Source organism: Staurois parvus, unplaced genomic scaffold (genome assembly GCF_062004578.1).
Source record: "Staurois parvus isolate SC_StPar_1 unplaced genomic scaffold, SC_StPar_1.0 ptg000476l, whole genome shotgun sequence".
Lineage (NCBI taxonomy): Eukaryota > Metazoa > Chordata > Amphibia > Anura > Ranidae > Staurois > Staurois parvus.
In genome coordinates, this window is record NW_028318272.1 from 3,120,001 (window position 1) to 3,147,955 (window position 27,955).

The 27,955-nt window shown below is 40.2% G+C and overlaps 1 protein-coding gene across 3 annotated transcripts in view; it reads right to left on the minus strand.

The window, feature by feature from the left end:
• The window catches only part of LOC149452351 (uncharacterized), a 73,025-nt gene that overhangs the window by 41,255 nt on the left and 3,815 nt on the right, over positions 1–27,955 (minus strand). For all 3 annotated transcript variants that reach the window (XM_089689474.1, XM_089689475.1, XM_089689473.1), the window contains exons 2-5: positions 21,197–21,265; positions 11,833–11,862; positions 5,358–5,432; positions 3,145–3,227 (exon numbers count right to left, since the gene is read on the minus strand). In XM_089689474.1, coding sequence (XP_089545600.1) covers positions 3,145–3,227; positions 5,358–5,432; positions 11,833–11,862; positions 21,197–21,255 — 247 coding nt within the window. In that variant the 5' untranslated portion in view covers positions 21,256–21,265. The remainder of the gene's footprint in view (positions 1–3,144; positions 3,228–5,357; positions 5,433–11,832; positions 11,863–21,196; positions 21,266–27,955) is intronic.

Consider the following 27,955-nt stretch of genomic DNA (forward strand, 5'->3'; position numbering starts at 1 on the left):
AAAACAAGGCCGTGTTGATCTAGGATCCTAGGACACCTGGTGTACAATGAAGTATTGTAGGCAAGTTACGCAAGTGTGTCATCAATAGATCAAATTTAACTTAGGAGCTACAGTTAAGTCCATATATATTTGGACACAGGTACAATTTTAGTTTTTTTCAGGTATTTACCAAAACATATTTAAGCTATAGTTATATAATGGATATGGGCTGAAAGTACACACTCTCAGGTTTAATTTGAGGGTATGTAAATCCACATTGGAGGAAGGGTTTAGGAATTACAGCTCTTAAGATTAACCATCTCCCCTTTTTCAAGGGACCAAAAGTAATTGGACAATTGAATATAATCATAAATAAAATGTTCATATTTAATATTTTGTTGAGAATCATTTATTTGCAATGACTGCCTGAAGTCTGGAACCCATGGACATTACCAAAGACTGGGTTTCCTCCTTTCTGATGCTTTGCCAGGCTCTAACTGCAGCTGTCTTCAGTTGTTCTTTGTTTGTGGGACTTTCTGCCTTTAGTTTTGCCTTCAGCAAGTGAAATGCATGCTCAATTGGGTTGAGATCAGGTGACTGACTCGGCCATTGCAGAATATTCCACGTCTTTTCCTTCAAAAGCTCCTGGGTTGCTTTTGCAGTGTGTTTTGGATCATTGTCCATCTGTACTGTGAAGCACCATTCAATCAGCTTTGCTGCATTTGGCTGAATCTGGGCTGACAGTATATCTCTAAACACTGCAGAATTCATCCGGCTGCTTCTGTCACATCAACAATAAACACCAATGACACAGTGTCACTGGAAGCCATGCATGCCCCTGCCACCACACTGCCTCCACCATGTTTACAGATGATGTTGTGGGCTTTGGATCATGAGCTATTCCAAGCCTTCACCACACTTTTTGCTTACTGTCATTCTGGTACAGATTAATCTTTGTTTCAGCTGTCCAAAGAATGCTTTTCCAGAACTGGTCTGGATTTTTTAGATGTTTTTTGGCAAAGTCTAATCTGGTTTTTCTATTTTTCAGGCTTATGAATGGTTTGCACCTTGTGGTGAACCCTCTTGTGATTTCTCTCGTGAAGTGTTTTCTTGATTGTAGACTTTGACAATGATATGCCCACCACCTGGAGACTGTCCTGCACTTGTCTGGATGTTGTGAATGGGGTTTTCTTTACCATAGTAAGGATCCTGCGATCATCCACCACTGTTGTCCTCCTTGGATGTCCATGCCTTTTTATGTTGCTGAGCTCACCAGTGCATTCTTCTTTCCTCAGAATGTACCAAACTGTTCATTTGGCTACTCCTAATATTGCTGCTATCTCTCTAATGGATTTTAGTTTTTGAAGCCTCACAATGGCCTGTTTCACTTGCATGGATAACTCCTTTGAACGCATGATGTAGGTTCACAGCAATAGATTTCAAATGCAAATACCACACTTAGAATCAACTCCAGACATTTTACCTGTTTAATTGATGAAGAAATAATTAAGGCATAGCCCATACCTAGCCATGAAACAGCTTTTGATTCAATTGTCCAATTAATTTTGGTTCCCTGAAAAAAGGGGATGGCTACTCTTAAGAGCTGTAATTCCTAAACCCTTCCTCCAATTTGGATGTACATACCCTAAAATTCAACCAGAGTGTGTGCACGTTCAGCCCATATCCATTATATAACTATAGCTTGAATATATTTTGGTAAATATCTGGAAAAAAAAACTAAAATTGTGTCTAAATATATATGGACCTAACTGTATATGCCAAATAGAGTATAATTCAACATCTTTCTAGAAGGTGGTAAATAGAACAAAGCTCCACCACATGTGAATAAGTGTCATTTAGTGTTGCAGGCCCAGAAACATGAGTGTAAAATAGAGGGGTTAAATCTGTGCACTAGATAATGGCATCACTGGAGACTTCTAAAACTAAGCTGGGGAGGGGGGTACTTTTGAGTATGCTATAAGAGAACTGGAGAATGTTACATCCATGGGCCTTGCCATTCTTCTCAAGTTCAAAAATATGAGATCTTTGATCCAAAAAAAACAATGAAAGCATAAGGATAAGTTCCTGGAGGGATGTCTCAGTAGGTTTAAAAAAAAAAAAAAAAAAGGGTTGTTGTGATATTGAAGAGTAGGGAATATGTGCTTTTAGTGATATAAGGAGAACATAAAAGACTTAAGCTGGGTATACACAAGTAGAATTTCACATAAACATTTGTACAAAAAAAAATTTTTTTTACGAAAAATCTCAGAACACTCGAATGTCATTTGAAAGTGATTTCAAGATTGTTTGTTTTTAACATTCCATTTTGGCGTGAATTTTTTTTTACTGAAACAAAAAAAAAAAACAACAACACACAGTTAGAAATGTGTGCATTACACTGTTAGAAATTTGTACAATTGAGAAAAATTTTCCATCCTGCTCCTTCAAATCTTCTCATCACTGCAGCCAAAAACGAACGTCCATTTAAACCCACTAATGATTACAAAGAAAAATGAACAAATGTCCTTCCAACTAAAAATTAACAAAATTCTGAGTGTATACCCAGTTTGTTTTTTTTTGTTTTTTGTTTAGTTTAATTTGACAGAAAGTATGGTGATGTACATTGGCCCAATTTGTGTGGAAAAGGGGTAGAAATGCAAAAGCACAGACTCAAGAGAAGTAGATCTTAATATTGACTTGTAATATACTGCAATAGGGCAAATACTTGTTAAAGATAGCAGAAAGAAGGCTCTAAAATGAGTTGCGCTTTGCAACAGAAAGCTCTAGTTCCAAGTGTCAATGTACTTAAAACCCTAAGCACGTTAAAACTGGGATTCAGTGCCCTGTAAAAGATACGGGGAGCACAATAATTCAGCTCAAACTTGTTAACAAAAAAAAGGTAACATCAAATAGAGAGGAACTTGATGGATGTAATTAGCAGTTGATGTAATGAATCTGCAGTTCAGTCAAATAACTTCATTATATAAGTGTGTACCATTTTAAAATCTGTAGAACTAGAAACACTAAAACATCATGTATATATCCTAGTACACCAATAAATGTAAAAGTTGCATGATGTTATAGGTTTTACCTGCCATTGTGTTAATACAAAATGTTATGAAAAAAAAACAAACACACAAGATGTATACTGTATTGTTCACTTACTGTTTTGAGAGTACTGGTACCTCTCACAGTATTCCTCGGGCCCAGCAGTATAATTATGTTTTTTCCCAAACAGTTCTTCGAAGCTGTTAAAAGAATGTAATGTAAATAGTGTTTATTCACAGAGCAACTGAGGTACAGTACTCTTGCCAGGAGTCTGACTTTAGACTCTTTTTTTTTTTAGGATGATAGCATTCGGAACCTATGTCCATAAGTGAAGTGAGAAGTGAATACAAACATTTCTCAGAGCCATACATAATCTACTAGGTTTGCATGCTTGATAAAGAGACCCTGTCACCAATTACGAAAATGCAGGAAAAAGTCAGATCAGATCAGTAATTTTAAAATGCTTACTTGAAGCATTTCCACAAATTTTTATTAAATTTGCAGTATGCCTGTGAACTTGCTAGAAATTTTGAGTGGTCAGTTTATTAGCACAGCCCGTCTCCCTGCATACTAGGGATTCACCGAAATTTCGGCAGCCGAAACATATCAGCATTTTGCTGATAGGAAAAAGGCATCTCAGATTTTTATGCAAAAAAATGCCCCCTACTAGTGACTTCCATGCAAAATCGCATCCCCATTAACTTCAAAGCAAAAATGAACCCAAGTGACTTCAATGCAAAATTGACAACCACATTAATTAAAATTAAAAAAACACAAACATTTTTTAAATAGTTTGTTTTGGTTTTCGGCCAAGTGCATCCGGAATTTACGTTTTTCATACCAGAATTTACATTTCGGTGCACCACTACTGCATACGATATCCCTCCTCTCTTCTGGCAGTGTCCAATTATCTGTGCAGGCAGCTTCTTTGCACCTTTCTACATAACCATTTCTATAGCTGCCAACGGAGAAGCAAAGGGGTATACTATAAAGCTCACAGCCTGCTAAGGCTGCTGACATCACGTCCAAGATGACGGCATTCAGCAGGAGTTTCAGGGGTTTTGACTTTCTACACACAAAATGCTAACACAGAAATACCATGCCTAAGATACGTTAAAAACACATGTAATCATATAAAACACACAACACAATGAGCTTATCTGTTGTTCAGTGCAATATCAGAACATGATTTGCAATTTGGTTGAGGGTGCCACTAGTAAATAATAGGTCCCATAAACATTTTAATAACCTTGATAAAACATAGGTAGAATAGGTACAGCCAAGTTGCTGGTGGAGATGAACAGAAATTCTGGGCAACAACACGGACTCGGCCAGAAGAAAGAAGCATTAAGGCCTGGTTCATACCAATGCGTTTTTTTAATTGCTTTTTGCAGAAACGCACTAGTGTCCATTTAATATTGTTTCCTATGGGACATGTTCACATCTATGCATTTTTCAGCCACTGTATTTTTGTAAAGGGTCAGGAACTTTTTTAATGCAAAAAGCAGCGTTTTTGCTACAATAGAGTTTAATGGAGACAAAGCTAAAGTGCATGTAGTGCGTTTAATGCGGCATTTTTCATTTTTATTCTGCCCAGCTAAAAAAAAAAAAAAAAAAAAAAAAAAAAAAAAAAAAAAAAAAAAAAAGACAAAATGCAGCACAAATGCATTTGTTAAAACTCAGAGCAAAACGCAAAAAAAGTATTGCAAAAACGGATCAAAAGCAAACTCCATTGATGTGAATCAGGCCTAATAGACAAAACATCTTATAGTGAAACTGTGGGAATTGAACTCTAATCTTACATGCAGTTCCAGTATTCCTAACACATCAGAATTCACTGGAAGCATGCTTGTTGTAAATCAGTGTCTCTCTAGGCAACAAAAGCAAGGATTATGTAAAGTAAACAAAAAAAAAAAAAGGATCGCCATACTAACACAAGCAATATTAGTGTAGTGATCAACCCCCCCACCATATCACAATGATCAGCGCTGGTACACATTGGCTTGCAGCACTGATCAGATGCTGGTTTTCTAGCATGGCTGTTTGACAGAAGCTAGTTGTAAGACCAGCTTCTGCATAAAAGACAGCTGTGTGTACCTGGCTTTGGAATAGCCTTGGAGCACTCATCTTTCAAAACAAGTCAACAATGCATGCTCTGTGCAAAAATTCATGTCTTGTTTGCATTTCACCAGCTGTGATTTGCAAGGAATTGTTCCAAGCTTTAAGTTTGTAGGGGGAAAAAAAAATAGAAGCTCACAATCTCTCAGCTAACAAGGTTTTTTTTGTGTGTTATGAAAAAGAACAGCTCTCATAAAAATTAAAAGCCTTACCTGCTCTGATCTTCCACATCTCGGGGATACAACTCAGAGAATGAGATTTTTTGGCTGGGCTTGTATGGATTAATGCTAGGAAGGAAAAACAAAATGTTTTACCTAATCCAACAAGGCTGCCTGCAAACAATTCTGAAACTTTAACACTCCACCATCCTACTTAAGAAATCATCTGGTTGTGCCTGTTTTTACACTATAGTACCACTGCTGGTGCCCAAAAATGCAAAGCTTGGGTGGTAGATTATCTCATGTAAATGTGTATTTTACTGCAATCAGTAATATGTAACGTGTTTAATAAAAGCAAAACAGTTTTTGACCTCAATATAAACATCTAACTTGTGGAGTGACATAGCAAGTCATCAATATTTGCCCTTAAAATTTTCCCAAAATGGTAGCAACAGTAGGCACAGCTAGCCAGCCCTGAATTTTCTTTGACGGATTCAAAAATATTCACAGGAGTCAATCAGTCCACGACTCCTTTATAAAAGGAAACCCTCCGAATATGCTAGAGAAGTAGATGTCATGCTGATCCACTGACTGACCCAGAATAAATATGAAGATAAGGTCTTCTGATGTTTTAACTTTCCTTATTTCAGCCAAGACAAAGCAATGAAGCCAGTGAATCAGAAAAACAGCCACACAACTATCATTTTTCCAAAGGCAAAAGAGCCACAGCACCCCAATATTACTCAGGATTTTAATTTTTTTCTCCCACAGAGCAATAAAACACGTACTTTTACTAACAAAAAAGAACAGACTTTAATCGGTTGCCATCCACCTTTTAGCAGAAATCACACATGCGCACACACACACTGCAGTGTTAGCAGGATCAGCCCCGACACCTGCCAGCACGTTTTAGCCCCTACGCCTAAAGCCCCCTCCCCCCACCCTTCTTCCCCAGCAAGTGCAGTGTCAGTAGATCACGGTCACTTAATACATTGCACACAAAACTGAAGGGTTAGCAAGATCAGGCCTGATCTCTGCTTTCACTAGCAGGTACATTATTTTGTAGCGGTTCAAGCAGTCTGACAACCAGGTGCTCTTTTTCCCATCAGTTGCACTATTCAGCTATAAATTTAGTGGCCAAAATGTCCAACAAAAAGGTACACTAGTGAAGAGGCCTACAGGATTCGGAGTATGTCAGATGAGAGTAAAGGGGAAGCCTCACTGACAGAATCTGGCCAAGAATACAAGCCTATAGATAGCAGCAGCACCCAGACAGATAGGTCAGACGATGAAGTAGAAGTCCCTGCTAAGGTCAGGTGTACCCAACCATGTTCCCAGATTGCTGAGATGTTAGAATTGCATGACGATTCTCATATGCAGCAGAGTGCCAGTACTAGTTCCGCTCTACCTTTTGGTGAGCTGGAAAGCACCACCAGTGGCCTAGTACATCCTGGTCTTTTACAAGCAGTAGGAACTTTCCAAAAAGGGGTCATCGGGAGGGGGAGTTTGGTGCTATCCTGGCATTTCAGGGGCTCAGAGACTGTGATATGTAGTGACGAAGTGAAATGAGGAAGTTACACACCTTCAGGCTTTCAAAGTGGTCATTGGATGTCGTGTTCCTGCATGTGGCTAGGCTCCCAAAAAGTCTCACACATGTGGTATCCCCATACTCGGTAGGTAGATGTAGCAGAATGCATTTTGGGATGTAATTGCACACATACCCATGGCATGTGTGAGCAATATATAAATTTAAGTGACAACTTTGTATGAAAAAAAAATATATATTTTTTCTATCAAAAACTTTTGGTAAAAAATAAAGCATTCCATTGACTCGACATGCCTCTCAGCAAATAGCCTGGAGTGTCTACTTTCCAAAAAGGGGTCATTTGTGGGGGGGGGGGGGGGGGGGGGGTTGAGGGAAATTGTGTTATTCTGGAATTTCAGAGTCTCTGAAACTGCAATAGGTAGTAAGGAAGTGAAATGAGGAATTTACGCACCATCAGGCTTTCAAGGGGTTATAGGATTTCAGCTCCTGTATGTGGCTAGGCTCCCAAAACATCTCCTACAGGTGGTATTCCCATACTTAGAAGTAGCAAAATATATGTTGGGGTGTAATTCCACATATACCCATGGCATGTGTGAGCAGTATACCATTTAAAATGACAACTTGGTGAAAAAAAAAAAAAATAAAACTTTGTCATTTTCCAAAAAAATTAAATTGCCCATGGACTCAACATGCCTCTCACCAGATAGCTTAGCTTAGGGCAGGGGGTCTCCAAACTTTTTAAACAAAAGGGCCAGTTTACTTACTGCCCTATCTTTAGAGGGGCCAGACTAGCCAGTGGGAGTAGAAAATGCCATGGGCTTAATTTACTAAATGGGGGTAAGTTTTTATTTTTTTTACATAATTGGTGTCAGTGGAAGGACCGGTAACCCAGCACTGGTGTCAGTGGAAGGACCGGTAACCCAGCACTGGTGTCAGTGGAAGGACCGGTAACCCAGCACTGGTGTCAGTGGAAGGACCGGTAACCCAGCACTGGTGTCAGTGGAAGGACCGGTAACCCAGCACTGGTGTCAGTGGAAGGACCGGTAACCCAGCACTGGTGTCAGTGGAAGGACCGGTAACCCAGCACTGGTGTCAGTGGAAGGACCGGTAACCCAGCACTGGTGTCAGTGGAAGGACCGGTAACCCAGCACTGGTGTCAGTGGAAGGACCGGTAACCCAGCACTGGTGTCAGTGGAAGGACCGGTAACCCAGCACTGGTGTCAGTGGAAGGACCGGTAACCCAGCACTGGTGTCAGTGGAAGGACCGGTAACCCAGCACTGGTGTCAGTGGAAGGACCGGTAACCCAGCACTGGTGTCAGTGGAAGGACCGGTAACCCAGCACTGGTGTCAGTGGAAGGACCGGTAACCCAGCACTGGTGTCAGTGGAAGGACCGGTAACCCAGCACTGGTGTCAGTGGAAGGACCGGTAACCCAGCACTGGTGTCAGTGGAAGGACCGGTAACCCAGCACTGGTGTCAGTGGAAGGACCGGTAACCCAGCACTGGTGTCAGTGGAAGGACCGGTAACCCAGCACTGGTGTCAGTGGAAGGACCGGTAACCCAGCACTGGTGTCAGTGGAAGGACCGGTAACCCAGCACTGGTGTCAGTGGAAGGACCGGTAACCCAGCACTGGTGTCAGTGGAAGGACCGGTAACCCAGCACTGGTGTCAGTGGAAGGACCGGTAACCCAGCACTGGTGTCAGTGGAAGGACCGGTAACCCAGCACTGGTGTCAGTGGAAGGACCGGTAACCCAGCACTGGTGTCAGTGGAAGGACCGGTAACCCAGCACTGGTGTCAGTGGAAGGACCGGTAACCAAGCACTGGTGTCAGTGGAAGGACCGGTAACCAAGCACTGGTGTCAGTGGAAGGACCGGTAACCCAGCACTGGTGTCAGTGGAAGGACCGGTAACCCAGCACTGGTGTCAGTGGAAGGACCGGTAACCCAGCACTGGTGTCAGTGGAAGGACCGGTAACCCAGCACTGGTGTCAGTGGAAGGACCGGTAACCCAGCACTGGTGTCAGTGGAAGGACCGGTAACCCAGCACTGGTGTCAGTGGAAGGACCGGTAACCCAGCACTGGTGTCAGTGGAAGGACCGGTAACCCAGCACTGGTGTCAGTGGAAGGACCGGTAACCCAGCACTGGTGTCAGTGGAAGGACCGGTAACCCAGCACTGGTGTCAGTGGAAGGACCGGTAACCCAGCACTGGTGTCAGTGGAAGGAATAGTGCCTTGTATCAGTGGAGTGCCCTAAGGACCAGATAAAAGCAAGCAAAGCAAACTCGATGGGCTTGGTTTACTAAATGGGGGTAAAAAAAATAAATATGTACATAATTGGTGTCATTGGGAGGAATGGTACCCCATGACTGGTGTCATTGGGAGGAATGGTGCCCCATGACTGGTGTCATTGGGAGGAATGGTGCCCCATGACTGGTGTCATTGGGAGGAATGGTGCCCCATGACTGGTGTCATTGGGAGGAATGGTGCCCCATGACTGGTGTCATTGGGAGGAATGGTGCCCCACCATTGAGGTCAGTGGGAAGAATATTTCCCTGTCTTTGGTGTCAGTGGAAAGGATAGTGCCCCATATTCAGTGGAGTGGCCCAAGGGCCAGATAAAAACAAGCAAAGGGCCACATCCAGCCCGCAGTTTGGTGACGCCTGGCGTAGGGTGTCTACTTTACAAAAAGGGGTCCTTTGGTAGTGTTTGTACTGCCCTGGCATTTTAGTACCTCAAGAAATGTGATAGGCAGTCCGAAAATAAACGCTGTGTAAATTCCACTATCTATAAAACATAGTTTGTAGATGCTATATATAAAAAAAAAAAAAAAAAAAAAAAAAAAAACCACACACACACAAACCAATGAATATACAGTTGCAAGAAAAAGTATGTGAACCCCTTGGGATTACGTGGAGTTTGCATGAATTAGGCATAAACTGTGCTCTGAACGTCATCTAAGTCACAACAATAGAAGAACACAGTCTGCTGAACGTAATACTACACAAACATTAGATGTTGCCATGGTTTAATTGCACATAACATGTAAACATTCACAGTGCAGGGAGCAAAAAGTATGTGAACCTTTGGACTTAATAACTGGTTGACCCTCCTTTGGCAGCAATAACCTCAACCAATCGTTTCCTGTAGTTGCAGATCAGACCTGCACAACGATCTGGAGTAATTTTGGACCACTCCTTTTCACAAAACTGTTTCAGTGTAGCAATATTCTTGGGATGTCTGGTGTGAATCGCTCTCTTAAGGTCATGCCACAGCATTTCAATCGGGTTGAGGTCAGGACTCTGACTGGCCTACTCCAGAAGGCGTATTCTGTGCTGTTGCAGCTATTGTTTTGTTGAATTACTTGTATGCTTTGGGTCATTGTCCTGTTGCATCACCCATCCTCTGCGGAGCTTCAGTTGGCGGACAGATGGTCGTACGTTTTCCTGCAAAATGTCTTGATAAACTCTGGAATTCATTTTCACATCAATGACAACAATCCGTCCAGGCCCTGAGGCAGCAAAGCAGCCCCAAACCATGATGCTCCCTCCGCCATGTTTTACAGTGGGGATGAGGTTTTGATGTTGGTGTGCTGTGCTTTTTTTCCTCCACACATAGTGTTGTGTGTTCTTCCCAAACAACTCAATCTTGGTTTCATCTGTCCACAGTATGTTTTGCCAGTAGTGCTGTGGAACATCCAGGTGCTCTTTTGCAAACTTCAAACGTGCTGCAATATTCTTTTTGGACAGCAATGGCTTCCTCCGTGGTGTCCTCCCATGTACTCCATTCTTGTTTAATGTTTTCCTTATTGTAGATGTATCAACAAAAATGTTAGCATGTGCCAAAGATTTCTGTAGGTCTTTAGCTGACACTCTGGGATTCTTCTTTACCTCATGCAGCATTCTGCGCTGTGCTCTTGCAGTCATTTTTACAGGACGACCATGCCTAGGGAGAGTAGCAACAGTGCTAAACTTTCTCCATTTGTAGATAGTCTGTCTTACCGTGGACACATGAACATCAAGGCTTTTGGAGATACTTTTGTAACCCTTTCCAGCTTCATGCAAGTCAACAATTCTTGATCGTAGGTCTTCTGAGAGCTCTTTTCTGCGAGGCATGGTTCACATCAGACAGTGCTTCTTGAAACCAGTAAACCCAAAACAGGTGTGTGTTTTGTAAGGGCAGGACAGCTGTCAGCAACACATCCAATATCATCACACTGATTGGAGTCAAGGTTGGCTCACTCCTGGCTCCAATTAGCTCTGGGAGAAGTCATTAAGCTAGGGCCTCACATACTTTTTCCTCCCTGCACTGTGAATGTTTACATGTTATGTGCAATTAAACCATGGCAACATCTTATGTTTGTGTAGTATTATGTTCATCAGACTGTGTTCTTCTATTGTTGTGACTTAGATGACGTTCAGAGCACATTTTATGCCCAATTCATGCAAAACTCCACGTAATCCCAAGGGGTTCACATACTTTTTCTTGCAACTGTACAGTTATTGGGATATTTTTTTTAATCAAAGACATGTAGCAAAAATAGATTTTGGCCTAAAGTTATGACAAAATTTTAGTTTATGGATATTTTTATAAATAGCAATGAGAAAATATCGCTTTTTTTCAAACTTTTTCATATTTTTGTTTACAGCACAAAAAATAACAAAAACCCAGAGGTGATTAAATACCACCAAAAGAAAGCTTGTGTGAAAAAAAAGACAAATTTTGTATGGGTACAGTATTGCATGACTGCGCAATTACCCGTTGAAATAGTACAGCACAGAATAGAAAAAAAAATGGCTTAGTCAGGAAAGTGGGTAAATCCTCTGAAGGGAAGGGCAAGTGGTTAAAAACTAGATGGGAGCTTGAATTTTCATGATACTGGACTTCTATAACAACGGATTCAGTACCTGACTTCAACAATTTCAAAAACACAAAAACACAGAAGTCAATATGTTACAAGACAAAAGAAAAAGTAAAATAACTTACTCCAGAAGGCGAGGAATTCCGCTTGGTTTCCTGATAAAGAAAAAAAAGATACAATCAGCTAAAAGCAAACATTTCACAAGCGTATTATAAGGCCCCCATTCATACTTCACATCGTTGTGTTTGACATCGTTGTCAGAAGTGTGTGTTTCTGCCGTGCCATAAAACGCCCTTGCATTATTTGCGAATGGCACCCAAACCTTCCTTCTTGGAAATTTAAGTGGTGCAAAGGCACTGTATGTGAGCCAGAATATAGACATAAACTAGACTTATGGCAGATCACCAAGTATTTTTCTGTACTTTGAAGGGATAAATCATGGCAACATGTGTATGTATTGCAGAGATGTATGGAATTTTTTTTGCCCAAACTTTTAAAGAACTCATTCTGGTAGTAGAATAATTCTGTGAGTCACAGCTTTAAGTTATACAGGTGAAACTCGAAAAATTAGAATATCGTGCAAAAGTTCATTTCAGTAATGCAACCTAAAAGGTGAAACTAATATACGAGATAGACTCATTACATGCAAAGCAAGATAGTTCAAGCCGTGATTTGTCATAATTGTGATGATTATGGCTTACAGCTCATGAAACTCCCAAATCCACAATCTCAGAAAATTAAAATACTGTGAAAAGGTGCAATATTTTAGGCTCAAAGTGTCCCACTCTAATAAGCTAATTAAGCCATAACACCTGCAAAGGGTTCCTGAGCCTTTAAATGGTCTCTCAGTCTGGTTCAGTAGGAATCACAATCATGGGAAAGACTGTTGACCTGACAGTTGTGCAGAAAACCATCATTGACACTCTCCATAAGGAGGGAAAGCCTCAAAAGGTAATTGCAAAAGAAGTTGGATGTTCCCAAAGTGCTGTATCAAAGCACATTAATAGAAAGTTATGTGGAAGGGAAAAGTGTGGAAGAAAAAGGTGCACAAGCAGCAGGGATGACCGCAGCCTGGAGAGGATTGTCAGGAAAAGGCCATTCAAAAGTGTTGGGGACATTCACAAGGAGTGGACTGAGGCTGGAGTGCATCAAGAGCCACCACACACAGATGGATCCTGGACATGGGCTTCAATTGTCGTATTCCTCTTGTCAAGCCACTCCTGAACAACAAACAATGTCAGAAGCGTCTTACCTGGGCTAAAGAAAAACAGACCTTGTCTGTTGCTCAGTGGTCCAAAGTCCTCTTTTCTGATGAGAGCAACTTTTGCATCTCATTTGGAAACCAAGGACCCAGAGTATGGAGGAAGAATGGAGAGGCACACACTGCAAGATGCTTGAAGTCCAGCGTGAAGTTTCCACATGCTTATACTTTTCAGAGGTCTGACATTGTTCTATAAATCCTTGTTTTATTGATTGCATGTAATATTCTAATTTTCTGAGATTGTGGATTTGGGGTTTTCATGAGCTGTAAGCCATAATCATCACAATTATGACAAATCACGGCTTGAACTATCTTGCTTTGCATGTAATGAGTCTATCCCATATATTAGTTTCACCTTTTAGGTTGCATTACTGAAATAAATGAACTTTTGCATGATATTATTTTTCGAGTTTCACCTGTAAGTACTATAAACTATACGTTTTGGCTAACATTCTACAGAAGACAAACTCATTTAAAATGTTCATACATACAGCGGGTAAAATAAGTATTGAATAAGTCACCATATTTCCTCCGTAAATGTATTTCTAAAGGTGCTATTGACATAAAATTTTCACCACGTCAGTAACACATGCAATCCATACATACAAAGAAGCCAAAATAAATATGTTCAGAAACTAAGTTATGTGTAATAAAATGGAATGATACAGGGAAAAAAAAATATTGAACACAAAGAAAGGGAGGTGCCAAAAGGCATGGAAAGCCAAGACACCAGCTGAAATATATCAGTAATTAAAAAGCAATCCTGCCCCTTGTCAATGCAAATTAATATCAGCTGGATCAGTCTCAACTGACAGCCTATAAAAAGGTGTCTCATTACCAAGGTGTCACAAGAGAAATATCTCACGATGGATAAAAGCAAAGAGTTCTCTCAAGACCTTCACAACCTTATTGTTGCGAAACATATTGATGGTATTAGTTACAGAAGGATTTCTAAACTTCTAAATGTTCCAGTGAGCACTGTTGCGGCCGTAATCCAGAAGTAGAAAGAACATCATTCCACCATAAACCGACCAAAACCAGGTGCTCTTCGCAAGATTTTTGACAGAGGAGTGAAAAGAATTATCAGAAGAGTTGTCCAAGAGCCAAGGTGCACTTGTGGAGAGCTTCAGAAAGACCTTGAATTAGCAGGTTCAATTGTTTCAAAGAAAACAATAAAGTAATGCACTCATGGCCCATATGCACACTCACCATGCAAGACTCCACTGCTTAAGAAAAAGCATGTTGCAGCTCGTTTAAAGTTTGCTGCACAACATTTAGACAAGCCTGTGAAAAACTGGGAGAATATAGTCTGGTCAGATGAGACCAAAACTGAACTCTTTGGATGCCATAATACACACCACATTTGGACGTCAAATGAAACTGCACATCACCCCAAAAACACCATACCAACAGTGATGGAGGTGGGAACATCATGGTGTGGGGCTGCTTTTCAGCATACGGTACTGGCAAACCTCATATCATTGAAGGGAGGTTGAATGGAATAATGTACCAAGACATTCTTGATAAAAATGTTCTGCCATCTACCAGGATGATGAAGATCACACGAGGGTGGACATTTCAGCAAGACAATGATCCCAAACACAAAGCCAATGAAACTCAATTTGTTTCAAAGAAAGAAAATAAGGCTGCTAGAATGACCCAAAAAAAGCCAATCACCTGACTTGAATCCAAAAGAAAATCTAATGGAAGGAACTAAAAATCAGAGTTCATAGAACAGGCCCATGGAACCTTGAAGATTTGAAGACTGTTTGTGTGGAAGAATGGCTCAAATCATACCTTAGCAATGCATGTGACTAGTTTTTCCATATTTGTATGTATGGATTGCATGGGTTGTTACTGACATGGTGAAAATTTCATGTCACTAGTACCTTTATAAATATATTTACTGAGAAAAATGGCGACGTGTTCAATACTTATTTTACCCGCTGTATATAACTGCCACATGAATACCATATAACCACAATATTTTAAATGATGCCCTTCTACATAGTAACTAGTCAACATTGGCTTGGTAATATTGATGGCACACCATGGCTAGCAACACTCCAAACTATGGTCTCTCTCAGGTTGTGCTGCAAACCTGGCATGCTATGGATGTGTATTGCAGAACCAATGTTTCTGAGTCATGTAAAGAGGTTTGTATAGTAGATCTATTCATTTATCAAATTATTTTTTTTCTCTGCAGTTTCCTCCTTGATATTTCACATAAAATGGCGTAAAAGAACATGCACTGTCCCTATATGGCACACAAGGTCAATTATCGTACATGTCCAGATGTTACAGACACAAGTAGGAGACACTAGCCTCTCCTATGAACAAAAAAAATGCTAGCTATGTAGAACAAAATAGAATATCATTATACGTGCTAGGCTATGAATTAATATAGCTTGAGACAGTCAGAAAAACCACACTGTACAGGGATAAATTGGTTATGTCGAAGGGTAGGTTTCCATGGAGCCTGAAGTGTGTGAAGCCATAGGCATTGTGGTTACTATGACAACGTCTCCGGGGAGCTTCTATTCAAAAAGAATTCCTACTGGAGCTGTGCAAATGGTCCCCCCCCCACCCCCAATACGTTCTCTGGTGGGGGGAGGGATTCAAAGATAGTGATAAAGACTCCTAATGCAAGACCGATATAAAAACAGATGTACACATGATGTAAGAAATATCATCTAAGCTTCTTGAAGATGTATTTAAGGCACTGGATACATGATTGCCAGCATTAAAGCATTCCATATCTGAAGCTAGGGGTGAAGAAATAGTACAATTTGTAATAATCACCGACTTAAATACTTAGCATGGTGGAAATCCACAGCAACAGGCAAAGGAAAAAAAAATGAACATAGTTACAGGCTGTTCTGTAGAGCTCTGTTCTGCCATGCTTGCAAATAAGCATTTAAATGACTTGGAAATGATGTAAAAATATAGGCAGTAAATCTAAAAGTTTCTTTTTAGAAATACAATACCTGTTTATAACACTTCATGAACTAATACAGAAAAATCTGTCAAAAAACAGTAGCAGGGATTGGTTTAGGTGAAATCTTGTGCTTCAGCACATTCATATTATGGCCCTTTTAGGAGAATGCTTACATCAGTATAAACATCCATCAGCCTATTTCCAAGGGGAGTTTTTTTCTCCTTTTAAGGCTCATGTACACGTGGCATTTGGAAAACTCTTCTGAATGATGGAAAATGACTGCTGGAAAACGAAGGTTAAAAAAACGTCAGTTTAGGCACGTTTGCATACCGCATTTAGAAGCGTTTTTAAACGATAACTTCAAGAGACATTCCCAAATGCCCAGAATGCACAGACAAATAGTAAAAAATTAACTATTTCAGACATTTTGAGAGGAATAGAGAGAGCAGTATGTGTTGAGATTACCTGTCTTTCCTGGTTGTATTCACTATGGATCCCATCATGAGCATAATGCAGCACATGCTAACATTTTTTCCTTCACACGAAACCTGGAACTGACTACGCTGGGGTACTGGGTCCATTTAAATACATGAAAAAAACACTTTGCATGCATTTCTGATGATGAAAAAAGGCTCTGGACAGCATCTGGACATGGAACAGTTAAACGCTTCTAAACGCAAATGCATATAAACACTGTTAACCATGTTTACAAGCATTTGGCACGCCGGTAAAATTACTCCTGAATGCAAGTTTGGTGCATTAAAAGAAAAGACTGTAAACTCAACTGCCTGTAAACGACTGTGTACATGGACATATAGAAAAACATTAAGGAGAGTTCAGGGGCTGCTGAAAAAAAATGCTGAACAGCTCCTGAACGTCAGTTTAGGAGCTGCAGTATACATGAGCCCTTACTGATAAGATATTAGGCCTATAGGAAATCTGAATATTTTCAGCATAGAACATACCTAAAAGAAACCCTTCTACCTAAGGCTGGCCATATATGCTCAGGTTTTCTGTCTTTGCCAACAAGCTGAAGGAAAAACACTAAGGATTCCCCCATCCACACATTCGATGTGGATGGAGAAATCCTCCACGCTATGGAACTGTGTTCTGACAGTGGGACTCCCCGAACATCAGAGCACACCAGTCAGCGTTGGAAATTAAATGGAAATTTTCCAGCAGGACCATTCATGAGAAACAAGCTTGATAGATCAACTTCTTAAGAGCAGGAATAGCCGTTTGATCCATGTATGGTAAGCTTAAATTAGACAGGTACATGCAAATTAGTATAAAGATATTTTTTTTCCCTTTCTATACATTTTTATTTTCACACTTAAAAAGAAAAGTATAAAATATATATTTACATAGGTGGGTGGGTTTTTTTTTCTGTTTCCAGGAACGACCACCCAAATGAGTTTTCATTCAAAACAAGAGGTCTTGATCAGGCAAAAAATCCACACTATGATGGATGAGCATAAAATACTAAGTGGCTGCTTAACAGATATACTCTATTGTGGTTCTTATACTCTTCACCCACAATAAAGAAGAAGTGTACCTAGTGGATTGCAACCTGGTATTCTCTTCTTCTGGATTACCCAAAGATATAAATGCCTGAAAATTTGAAGAGGACTCCACCTGGGTAACAAGATCTTTGTTCTGTTATTTTCTTAGAATAATCAAGTGATCTAAGATGATCTCTTCCTGGTACTCATTTAAGAACTTTTGAATAACGAAAGACTATAAAATGTAGTCTCCTTGCCATTAGACATTACCCAAGATGACTCTGGACCTGAAGCATGGTAAGATATGCTTCTTTAGAAGAGGCAACGTTAAAGTCAGTCTTGAGTTAACCATTTAAAGAATGAACATAAGTCCTTCGGGATTTCTATTGGAAGGGATAGTTTCATCTGCCACGTAGTCTGAAGTTGTGCAAAAAAGGACACCGGTCCTTGTTTTCTTAGCATAGGGACACTGATGTAAACCTGGAAATGCTCTGTATGGAAATGTTCTAGTGCTGGGTGGAAGAACATAGACGCAATTGATCACATTCAGACAACTCTGTACATGAGGACATGTACTACCAGCAGACAGCGGATCATGAAGTGTAAGGTCTTGGAAATGAAGGCACCGAGAGGCATTTCATACATGTTGTACATTTCATGCATGACTGGTCTGGCATACGACATTAATGCAAGTTCATTCTTGTTGAGGTTACATAAGCTTGACCAAAAGCTGACCATGAATGTTACAGTGTTGACAGTGAGTTAAAAAGCTCCAAAAGGATGGCTGTTAGGAACCCTACAATACGGAGTCACCAGTTTTAGTCAAATAATATATTTATGCTACAAGCATAAGGGGCAGCCTATTCATTTCAATGGGCTGCCCAACACACAAAAAACACAATAAAGCAGCTCATGAACCTTTTTGCGTGTTGAGCATCCTGCATTTTAACAGGCATCTGCTTGCCACATTTGGGATGCCATTAACAATGAATGGCACTGCAAGTGTTCTCCACGTGTTCATGAAATGCTCAGGTGTGAACACCGCTTTAACGGCCCTTCACTCCCCAACCATGCTCAAGCTGCAAGAAAAGCGGATGAAAGATTTCACAAGACTGATCTAAAACAGATTTGATAGGGCATGGCGCCTGCCACAGCAATGCATCGCAAGCTCTTTTAATCCTGGAAGTGCCAAGTATTTCACAAGCTGGGAAGTGAAAAGAATAAAAGTGGAGCAGGGGGATGGGGTAAAAAAAATTAGATAAGCCTGTTGCTTTGCCCTGTATGAGCAAAAAAAGAAATTCCCTTTTAGCTGTGACACATAAAACGGGAACTAGCAGGTTGCCATTTAAGGTTTTGCTGATGAAAATATCTGGCATCAATGTCAAATGCTGAAGATATGCCATATTCCCAACAGATAACAAATGTCCTCTACGGTGCTTTCCCAAAGATCACTTTAGCCCACATGGTACATCCAAGGCAAATGCAGTCTTTAAAAATTAAAAAAAAAATAATAATTTTAGGACAAACAAAAAACTGAATACACACACACACACACACACTGAAGACACTAAATGTACCCTTCAAAAAAAAAAAAAAAACACTGGCAGAAGGTGCCATATAAATAGTTTTCTCATCTGCTCTGAAAACAGCTACTGCCACGAGATATGAAGCACTCTTTTAACATACCCTGCCAATTGACAGCTCCTATCTTAGAATGCATCATCCACACTACCATCCTTGCCTTTCTACCTGCACATAAACAAAGTAAAGCCAACTGACACATTGTGATTTGTGAGCACTGGCTGCTGGTATGCAGTTAAACTTTGTGGTCATGGCTATGAATAATAGTTGCTGATTGAGGACCAGTTTACAGTATTTGCGTTTCAGTTGCTTTTTTTCTGCATCCAAAATGCACAGAAAGTAGGTTAAATGGTTGTCAATGTCATAGTTCACCTCAGTGCTTGCAGTTCCAGTGCGTTCCAGTTGCAGGAAAAAAAAAAAAAAAAAAAAAAAGTAGAACATGCTGCATTTTTTCTGCACAGAACTGTACTGGAACACAGCAAAGAGCATCAAAAATGCACTGGAACGACATGTCCCTATTTAAATTAAAGAAAAAGAGAGCGGAAAAAATGAACTGGAATGCATTTAAAAAAAAAAAAAAACACCACACACAGGAACGTGTCAAATATGCTACAAAAATGTGCATGCAAAACCGCATACAGAACACCACTGTTTAAGTTGGGGGAAGACAGGTGCAAGTATCCGGAAGCTAAACTTTGGAGTCCTGAATAGAAATAGTGTGGACCTTAATCACACCAACAACTACGTCCAGCGTAAGAAGGCAGATATCAGTCAGTTACGGGTGGAGTACTCAAAAAACTGTTTCCAGAGAGTAGGGTATTAAATATTCAAGCAAAGTCCAGCAGCATCAGAAAAGAAAACTCACAGATCTTTCTACGACTTGGGAGAGCTGCCTGTTTCAGAGAACCAGATTCAAATATAGGAAAAAAAACAAAGTTAGAAAAAGGATTTCCAGAAGGAAGGAAATATTTCCCACTCTGTCTATAGCCCAGTAAATAAGTAAACGGCACTTGTAAAATTTTTAGATTCTGTAACTCAAGACAGGAATGGGATAATACTAAGAGACAATATGAAAAAGAAGTAAGAGAACAGAAATCTCAATCAATCCCACAAATCATAAAATGGGTTATCTCATTTACATCTGCTAAACCCAGGTTAGAGAGGAGTTGACACTTGGTAGAACAGGAACTGCCAGAATCTAGGACACTGATTATACTCAATTTCTCACTAAGGATTTATTAGGTATTCCACAATGGGAAAGCTGGGAAGAAAAGGCACAATAGGGTAGATGTAATAGTCAGTGATGTAGGCAGAGTCCTGAAACCTTACGGTAACAAAACTGGCCAGTTTCATGTTGAGACAAAACTGCAGGAACTGATGATTGTTTATATTGTAGGTCAAAAAGTCTGTTATCAGAGACAGGGATAACATACCACAAAATAGGCTCCCTTCAACTAAGATCGATCTAAGTTTAGGGTTTGGGGGGCCTAAATAAACAAGAATTATGTACGCTGATTTACAACCCCCCCCCCCCCCCAAAAAAAAAAAAAAAAAAAAAAAAACTATTACCCCTTCAATAGATCACCTGGGTGGAAGTAGTTGCATAGTGCTACGACTGGCAAGAACAGAAACAGACTTTTCCAGTGCATGACTGGAGAGATGCATTCTCACAAGAAGTAAAAAACACATTGTTAAAATGTATCCTCTGTATCCAAAGTAGAAATTCAAAGTGTTCTACACATGGACAGATATCATTGCCATGCATAAAAAGGTACATGCACCCATCCCTGCATAGCAACTCAGCTGTACAGGGGAGTCTGTACAGCTGCTGCGCTCCCATTCACTTTCTTTTGGCTGTCTGCACACAGCTCAGCAGTGAAAACAAAAGTAAAACAAATGGCTGCATGGAACAGAGTACCTGTGTGAATGAGCCCTAATTTGTTTATTCCAGTGCAATATGACTCACATGATGTTACTAAAAATAAAATGAACAGAACGCAATAGCAAAAGATTCAGTAATCTGTTTACATTCTTGAGTAGAAGGAAAAAAAATATAATTTCAGACAGTACACTTAAAAAATAAAAAAGCACTGCCCTGCAAACTATCCACTGAAAGAAATTGAGCTGTCCTAATTTAGAGTTGTATTTTTCACCAGTGAGCAAAGAAAAATTCTCAAATTAAAAAAAAAAAAAAAAATTGTGCTTACTTCTTATTAACAACAGGCTTCTGTGGTTGACCCCGGGTTACTTTTACCCAAGATGACATAGTAAAGCACCTGGAAAAAAAAAAAAAAAAAAGTTAATGCACAAGTATTAAATAGGTATGAAAAACATTTTAATGTACTTGTTTTGAAAAAAGAAGGAAAAAAAAAAAAAAAGAAAACTTAACAGATCTTTGATAGGGATAGATTTCCATACTGTCTCAGCACTGATATTTATTTTTTTTGTCCACTGCGTCTTACTTTATTACACATTGAGTTTTTTTCCCCTTTACTTAAAAAAGTACATTATCTATAACAACCTAAACAATTACAAAGAAAACTACAAAGGGTAACCATGTACATGATACCAAAGATGTCTGATCCAGCTGTTTCCAACCAGATCAGGGTGTGACTTCATGTCTTTAGGAGCCCTCTTACCCGTTAGCCAGCTACTGTCTGCAGGAAGAGTCAATCAGGCTTAGAAAATCTTTTGTGACTGTTATTGTTCCCCTATTAAATGTCCACCAGCATTGCTCATCTCTCCACCCACCCATCTTGCACACCAACAAACATGACACTCTGCCAAGCTATTAGGTTTGTGCACCTGCCACCAGAACCTCAGACTCTCAGATATCTTTGGGCAGCTAAAATAATAAACACCAAGAAGAAAGTTGGGGGGAAGTTCTGCCTAAGGCCAAGTTCACATATGCTGTTTTGACCTGCATTTTAGCACACTGGAAGAATGCATGTTAAAATATGGACACAAACAATTGTTTTCCATGTGTCCTGTTCACACCACAATGCTGACATCATGAATAGTGTGGTGCGTTAAGATGCTACACGCATTTTAAACACAAGTCTTTTGGTGGAACAATGCTTTTTTTTTTATTAATTATTTTGTCCCTTACAAGGACCCAGACAGCAGCTTAGAGGGGAAATAGTGATGCATATCAATGACATAAAAACGCTGGGATATGAAGCCCGAGGCCTAAAAAAAAATGTTTATTTTTTATCCATCAGGATAATATGAAATGTTGCTTATGGATATTTTTATTTATTTAACACACATTCAGGCTTTTTCCATGCGTTCCTCCTGGATTGTAAAAAGCCTGTTTATAATGGCAGGGTTTATGGTTTATAGAAACTGATGAGTTTATAAGCCATGTGTGGGTTGTTATGCAAGTCGTCCAGTTTGCAAAGGCATCTCGAAAAAAGAAAAGAAAAAAAAAAAAAGTCTCTCTCGAGAAAAGGCTGCGGTGTCAATGCACGACAATGGAAGGCAATGCACGTCCATTTTTCATGCATGTTTATGTGTGAACAGGCCAAAAAACGTCATCCCTTCTGCTATTGTTTAAATAATTTTGTCATATCATTTTGAGTCAACCTGTCCAACTTTGCATTTTCCAGCTCCACATGCTGCATTAACATGAGAGGTGGATAAACTTCTGCCTGATGTCAAGGGCAGAACCAGGAACTCATATGCAGAGGTCTCACCAATAGAGACCATAAGAGCTTGTTTATACTAGTGGTACCCTTGCCTCACTTCGAAAAGCCTGTGTTTAGCAGCACTGCCACATTCATACTCTTTTGGTGGCAGTAAAAAAATAATAAAAAAATCAGTAGGGGGTATAAGGATACCTGGGGAACCAGTGTTTTGGCTGTGGCATGAGTACAAGCCACTCAAACCATTGAGTTAAAGGGGGAGAGTTAGTAGAACCACAGCGCAACCGCCTCCTGGCTGTAAGTGTTAGCAAGCCCCAAAAGAAAAAAAAAAAAAAAAAAAAGGAAGAAGTCACTTGGTTTTACATATTTGATTTTTTTTTACAGTCAGGACTAAGGTTTTATGCTTGCTGAGCTTCTGTGTGAGTGCCTGGGCTTCTTGGTGTGGCTGGAAAGCACAGGTTGATGCTGTATCGATTGGTACAATTAGTGCCGTATGCGCCAAGGGATGAATGCCCAGAAAGCAGAACTCTTACATTCCAGGCATTTGTCCCTGGGTGCATACTGCACTCAACGTTAGTATCACTCAGTATAGAGTCCAGCAGCCACATTGTTTGGCTACTCCCTGTAAACTTTTACAGGCTACCAGTATGGGACTGGACAGTGCACCTGTGCCTTCCAGCCACATAAAAATGTTGGGATATGAAGCCCGAGGCCTAAAAAAATGTTTATTTTTTATCTATCAAGACTATATGAAATGTTGCTTATGGATATTTTTATTTATTTAACACACATTCAGGCTTTTCCATGCTTTCCTCCTGTACTGTAAAAACCCTGTTTATAATGGCACTGCATGTGTGGGCAATGCTGAGGTGCACCAAGATGGCGTCCGCGCCGGATATGACGTCACTACTACTGGGTATATCCTGAGGAAGTCACGTGTACCAATCGTGACGTAACGTGTAGATACACCAGTAGGAGGGGCTTGAGCGGTCAACGTAGCGACATCATATCCGATGCGGACGCCATCTTGGTGCACCCCAGCATTGCCCACACATGCAGTACACCCATAGTGTGGTGAAACTGCCGGTTTACATCTGATGGAATGTGAGTAAGCATTTTAGCTTTGGCATTTTGTAATAAATGATTTTACACTATATTGGATCTCTTTGCTTTACTGGGGATGTGTATGGAGTGATATCCGTCCTAGTATCAGGAGGTAGCGTCTGGCTACCAACCCACCAGAGGAGAGAGTCTCATCATTACTGTTAAGGAGGATTCCACCCCTTAGAGGAATATAAAGAGGCATATTTAGCTCAATGGTCCTGAGGGGCCTGGGCAAGAAGGTGAGGGGGCACCCCTGTCATTGTGGATTCACACGCAGTTTGGAGCACTTGCATGAAGAGTGTTTTTGTTGTTTCACCTAATAGAACACTTATCTATTTTGTACTGTATGTGTCACTGGGAGTGACCCCCTGTTATGTATGAGGTTTAAATTCCTACAAGGGGCACAATATATTGGTATAACACTTATTGAATCTCCCATCTAGGACCTATGTCTTTACTACTATTATTTTATATGCAAGTGTATTTTTAGCACTGCACTACTAACAGATTCTGATTTTGACTGGGTTTGGTGCCTAGGTTGTGGCACTTGAGTGCTGGCTGCTTATTGTTTGATTGTATAATAGCGCAGGGGTTACTATATATATATATTATTTACCTGGCTGTGAAGCCGCAAGCTATCACAGCCGGGTGCCCACACTGAAGATGCCGGCCTCCTGCAATACAGGACTGCTGGTGAAACAGGCTGTGGGGGACACCACGGGACAGGTAAATGGCTGTTTTTTTAAAAGTCAGCAGCTACAGTTTTTGTAGCTGCTGACTTATTTTTTGACAGCGGAAGTGGAACTCCGCTTTAATGAATACAAGGCTCTCTCTAATTGGCTGAGGTGCAGATCGTGATGTTATCAGCCTGCTTCTCCACCTTAGCCAACCAGAGAAAGCTTTGTGTTCAATGATGGCTTCCTGTGAATGGCTGAGCACAACTTAAGCTTGGTATCCACTAGTAGAATTTCGTTGGACAGTCTTAATTGTAAGAATGTTCGTTCGCTTCTCTAATCATCAGTGGGTCAAAACGACATTCAATTTTGACCACAGTGACAGGATAATCTGAAGGAGCAGGATAGAAAATTTTTCTTGAACGTACAAATTTCTTATAGTGTTAGCTTTCGTTCAGTAAATTCATTCCAAAAATTGAAAGTTAAATGCAAAGGAAATCTTGACCTACTTTGAACTACATTCAAACGTTCTGAGAATTTTTGTTTTTCTACTAGTGTGTACCCAGCTTTAGAATAACTCAATTCTGTTCCGAGTGTGGGAATGGAAGTCCCCATCCTGCTTTTAGAACACAGTGCTGTGTACTATATGTAGCAGGTGCTACACAACTTATATAGCGCCCCCAGAGCACAAATCTGTTAATGAAGAATGTATTCAGTCAAGATCAGCTTAGTCCAAACTATTTAGTCACAAGAAACCTGGAGTTAGGCTTTAAGACGTGTGCTGATGTGACCTATAATGTGTGTTAACATTCCATAAAAAGTAAGGCTAGCATTATTCTTCCATTTACCAAGACATGCTTGCAGCTGAACAATGTGAGGCAGCACATCATTTCCTGTTCAGAAGACTGACCACCTCATCAGGTTACCTGTGTATTGGATGAACAGTTTTCTAAAATCTCTAACTCTTCAGGGTGCACCCACATCACATACGTTGCCCTACAGGCTCTTGCTGGCACCACTGGAAGTTGAAGGTCGAAGGCTCCATGCACAGTAGCTTTTCTTAAGCTCAAAATAATGTGGCTAAAAACCCCTGGTAACAGCGTTTTTTAGAAATGATTTATGATTATTAAACGGAGCATTCAGCATTTTTTTCTGGTAACAAATTGCTCCCAAAAACACACCAAAAAAAAAAAAATGTTTTTTCTGTTCCTAGAAGCTGAAGCTTGAAAAACACTCCTAGCCTACAGTACTGCACATGGACACATAGGATTAACAGGAGAAAAAAAAATGCTCACAACTAGCTGCTAGGAGCTTAAAAATAAGCTAGTGTGCATGGAGCCTGAAAGCTGGCTGGGGATATTATCAAAATTTCCAGACTGCAGAAAGGGGTAGGAGGAGGAGTATAATAAAAGAAAAGAAAAATATATAGCTATATATAATTTTTTTTTTTAAAAAAGGGACTTGTCAAGAGAAGAGGTTCAAACACCACGGTTACACTTACCAATAACAGCATTTTCAAGAATTTTCCAGGACCGCTACTTGATTGGCTCCATCTTCAACAGGAAACACAAACTAGAAAGATTAAAAAGCCTCTCGCTCCCCCTCATCTTCAGTTCTTGTACATAAAGAACCTCCAATGTACAAAAGGGTAATTTTATACGTAAAAATGCAACAAAAACATCTGGGTGGGAATATGGACACTGTCCAGGAAGATTCTTAGAAATACTGTTACCAGTAAGTGTAACCATGGTTTTCCCAAATCATCTTCCAGGTCAGCTACTTGAGAGGATAAACAATTAAAGATACCTCGAAGAGAAGACCAAAACCTGCAATACCTTTCTATTTAAGAACAAGTCCTAGCTGGACAACATTTCCAAATTGGAACAATTCCCGAAAGCATGGCTTGGGGACCTTATGTCAATCAGAGATTTCTTTCCACAAAGCACCTGCCCTCTGCTCCTTAATGCAGCCATTGACCCAGAGGAGTGAGTTCTAGATCTAGCAAGTAGTTACTGACGAGAATTAAGGTATGCTGAACTAATAGTGTCTTTAATCCATCAGGCCATGGTACTTTAGGAGAAACAAAGTCCTAGATGGGACCACTGTTTAAGACAGGAAGTTGAATCGATGTTTGTAAATCTAATTTCCAGAAAACACTAAAAGGGCCAGCACCTGCACCTTAAGGGTACTATGCAACAAACCCATTTTATCTCCCTCCTGGAGATATTTCAGAAATGTAGGAATTTAATAGGATTGTACAGGGCCTTGAAAGTATTCATACCCCTTAAAAGTTTCACATTTTGTCATGTTACAGCCAAAAACGTAAATGTATTTTATTGGGATTTTATGTGGTAGACCAACATAAAAGTGGCACATAATTGTGAAGTGGAAGGAAAATGATAAATGGTTTTCAACATTTTTTTACAAATAAATGTGAAAAGTGTGGCGTGCATGTGTATTCAACCCCCTTTACTCTGATACTCCTAACTAAAATCTAGTGAAACCAATTGCCTTCAGAAGTCACCTAATTAGTAAATAGAGTCCACCTGTGTGTAATTTAATCTCAGTATAAATACAGCTGTTCTGTGAAGCCCTCAGAGGTTTCTTAGAAAACAATATCATGAAGACCAAGGAACACACCAGACAGGTCAGGGATAAAGTTGGAGAAATTAAAAGCAGGGTTAGGTTGTCAAAAATATATCCCGAGCTTTGAACATCTCACGGAGTCGTGCACGCCGCATATCTGGCCTTCATGGAAGAGTGGCAAGAAGAAAGTCATTGTTTAAGGAAAGCCATAAGAAGTCCTGTTTGCAGTTTGCGATAAGCCAAGGTGCTATTGTCAGATGAGACCAAAATTCAACTTTTTGGCCTAAAAGCAAAAAGCTATGTGTGGTGGAAAACTAACACTGCACATCACCCTGAACACACCATCCCCACTGTGAAACATGGAGGTGGTAGCATCATGTTGTGGGAGTGCTTTTCTTCAGCAGGAAAGGGAAGCTGGTCAGAGTTGATGGGAAGATGGATGGAGACAAATACAGGACAATCTTACAAGAAAACCTGTTAGAGTCTGCAAAAGAATTGAGATTGGGGTGGAGGTTCACCTTCCAGCAGGACAATGACCCTAAACATACAGCCACAATGGAATGGTTTAGATCAAAGCATATTCATGTGATAAAATGGCCCAGTCAAAGTCCAGACCTAAACTGTATTGAGAATCTGTGGCAAGACTTGAAAATTGATGTTCACAGACACTCTCCATCCAACTTGACAGAGATGAAGCTATTTTGCAAAGAAGAATGAGCAACAATGTCCCGCTCTAGATGTGCAAAGCTGGTTGAGACATCCACAAAAAGACTTGCAGCTGTAATTGCATCGAAAGGTGGTTCTACAAAGTATTGACTCAGGGGGCTGAAAACAAATGCACACCACACTTTTCACAAATTTTGGAAACCATTTATCATTTTCCTTCCACTTCACAATTATGTGCCACTTTGTGTTGGTCTATCACATAAATCCCAATAAAATACATTTAAGGTTTTGG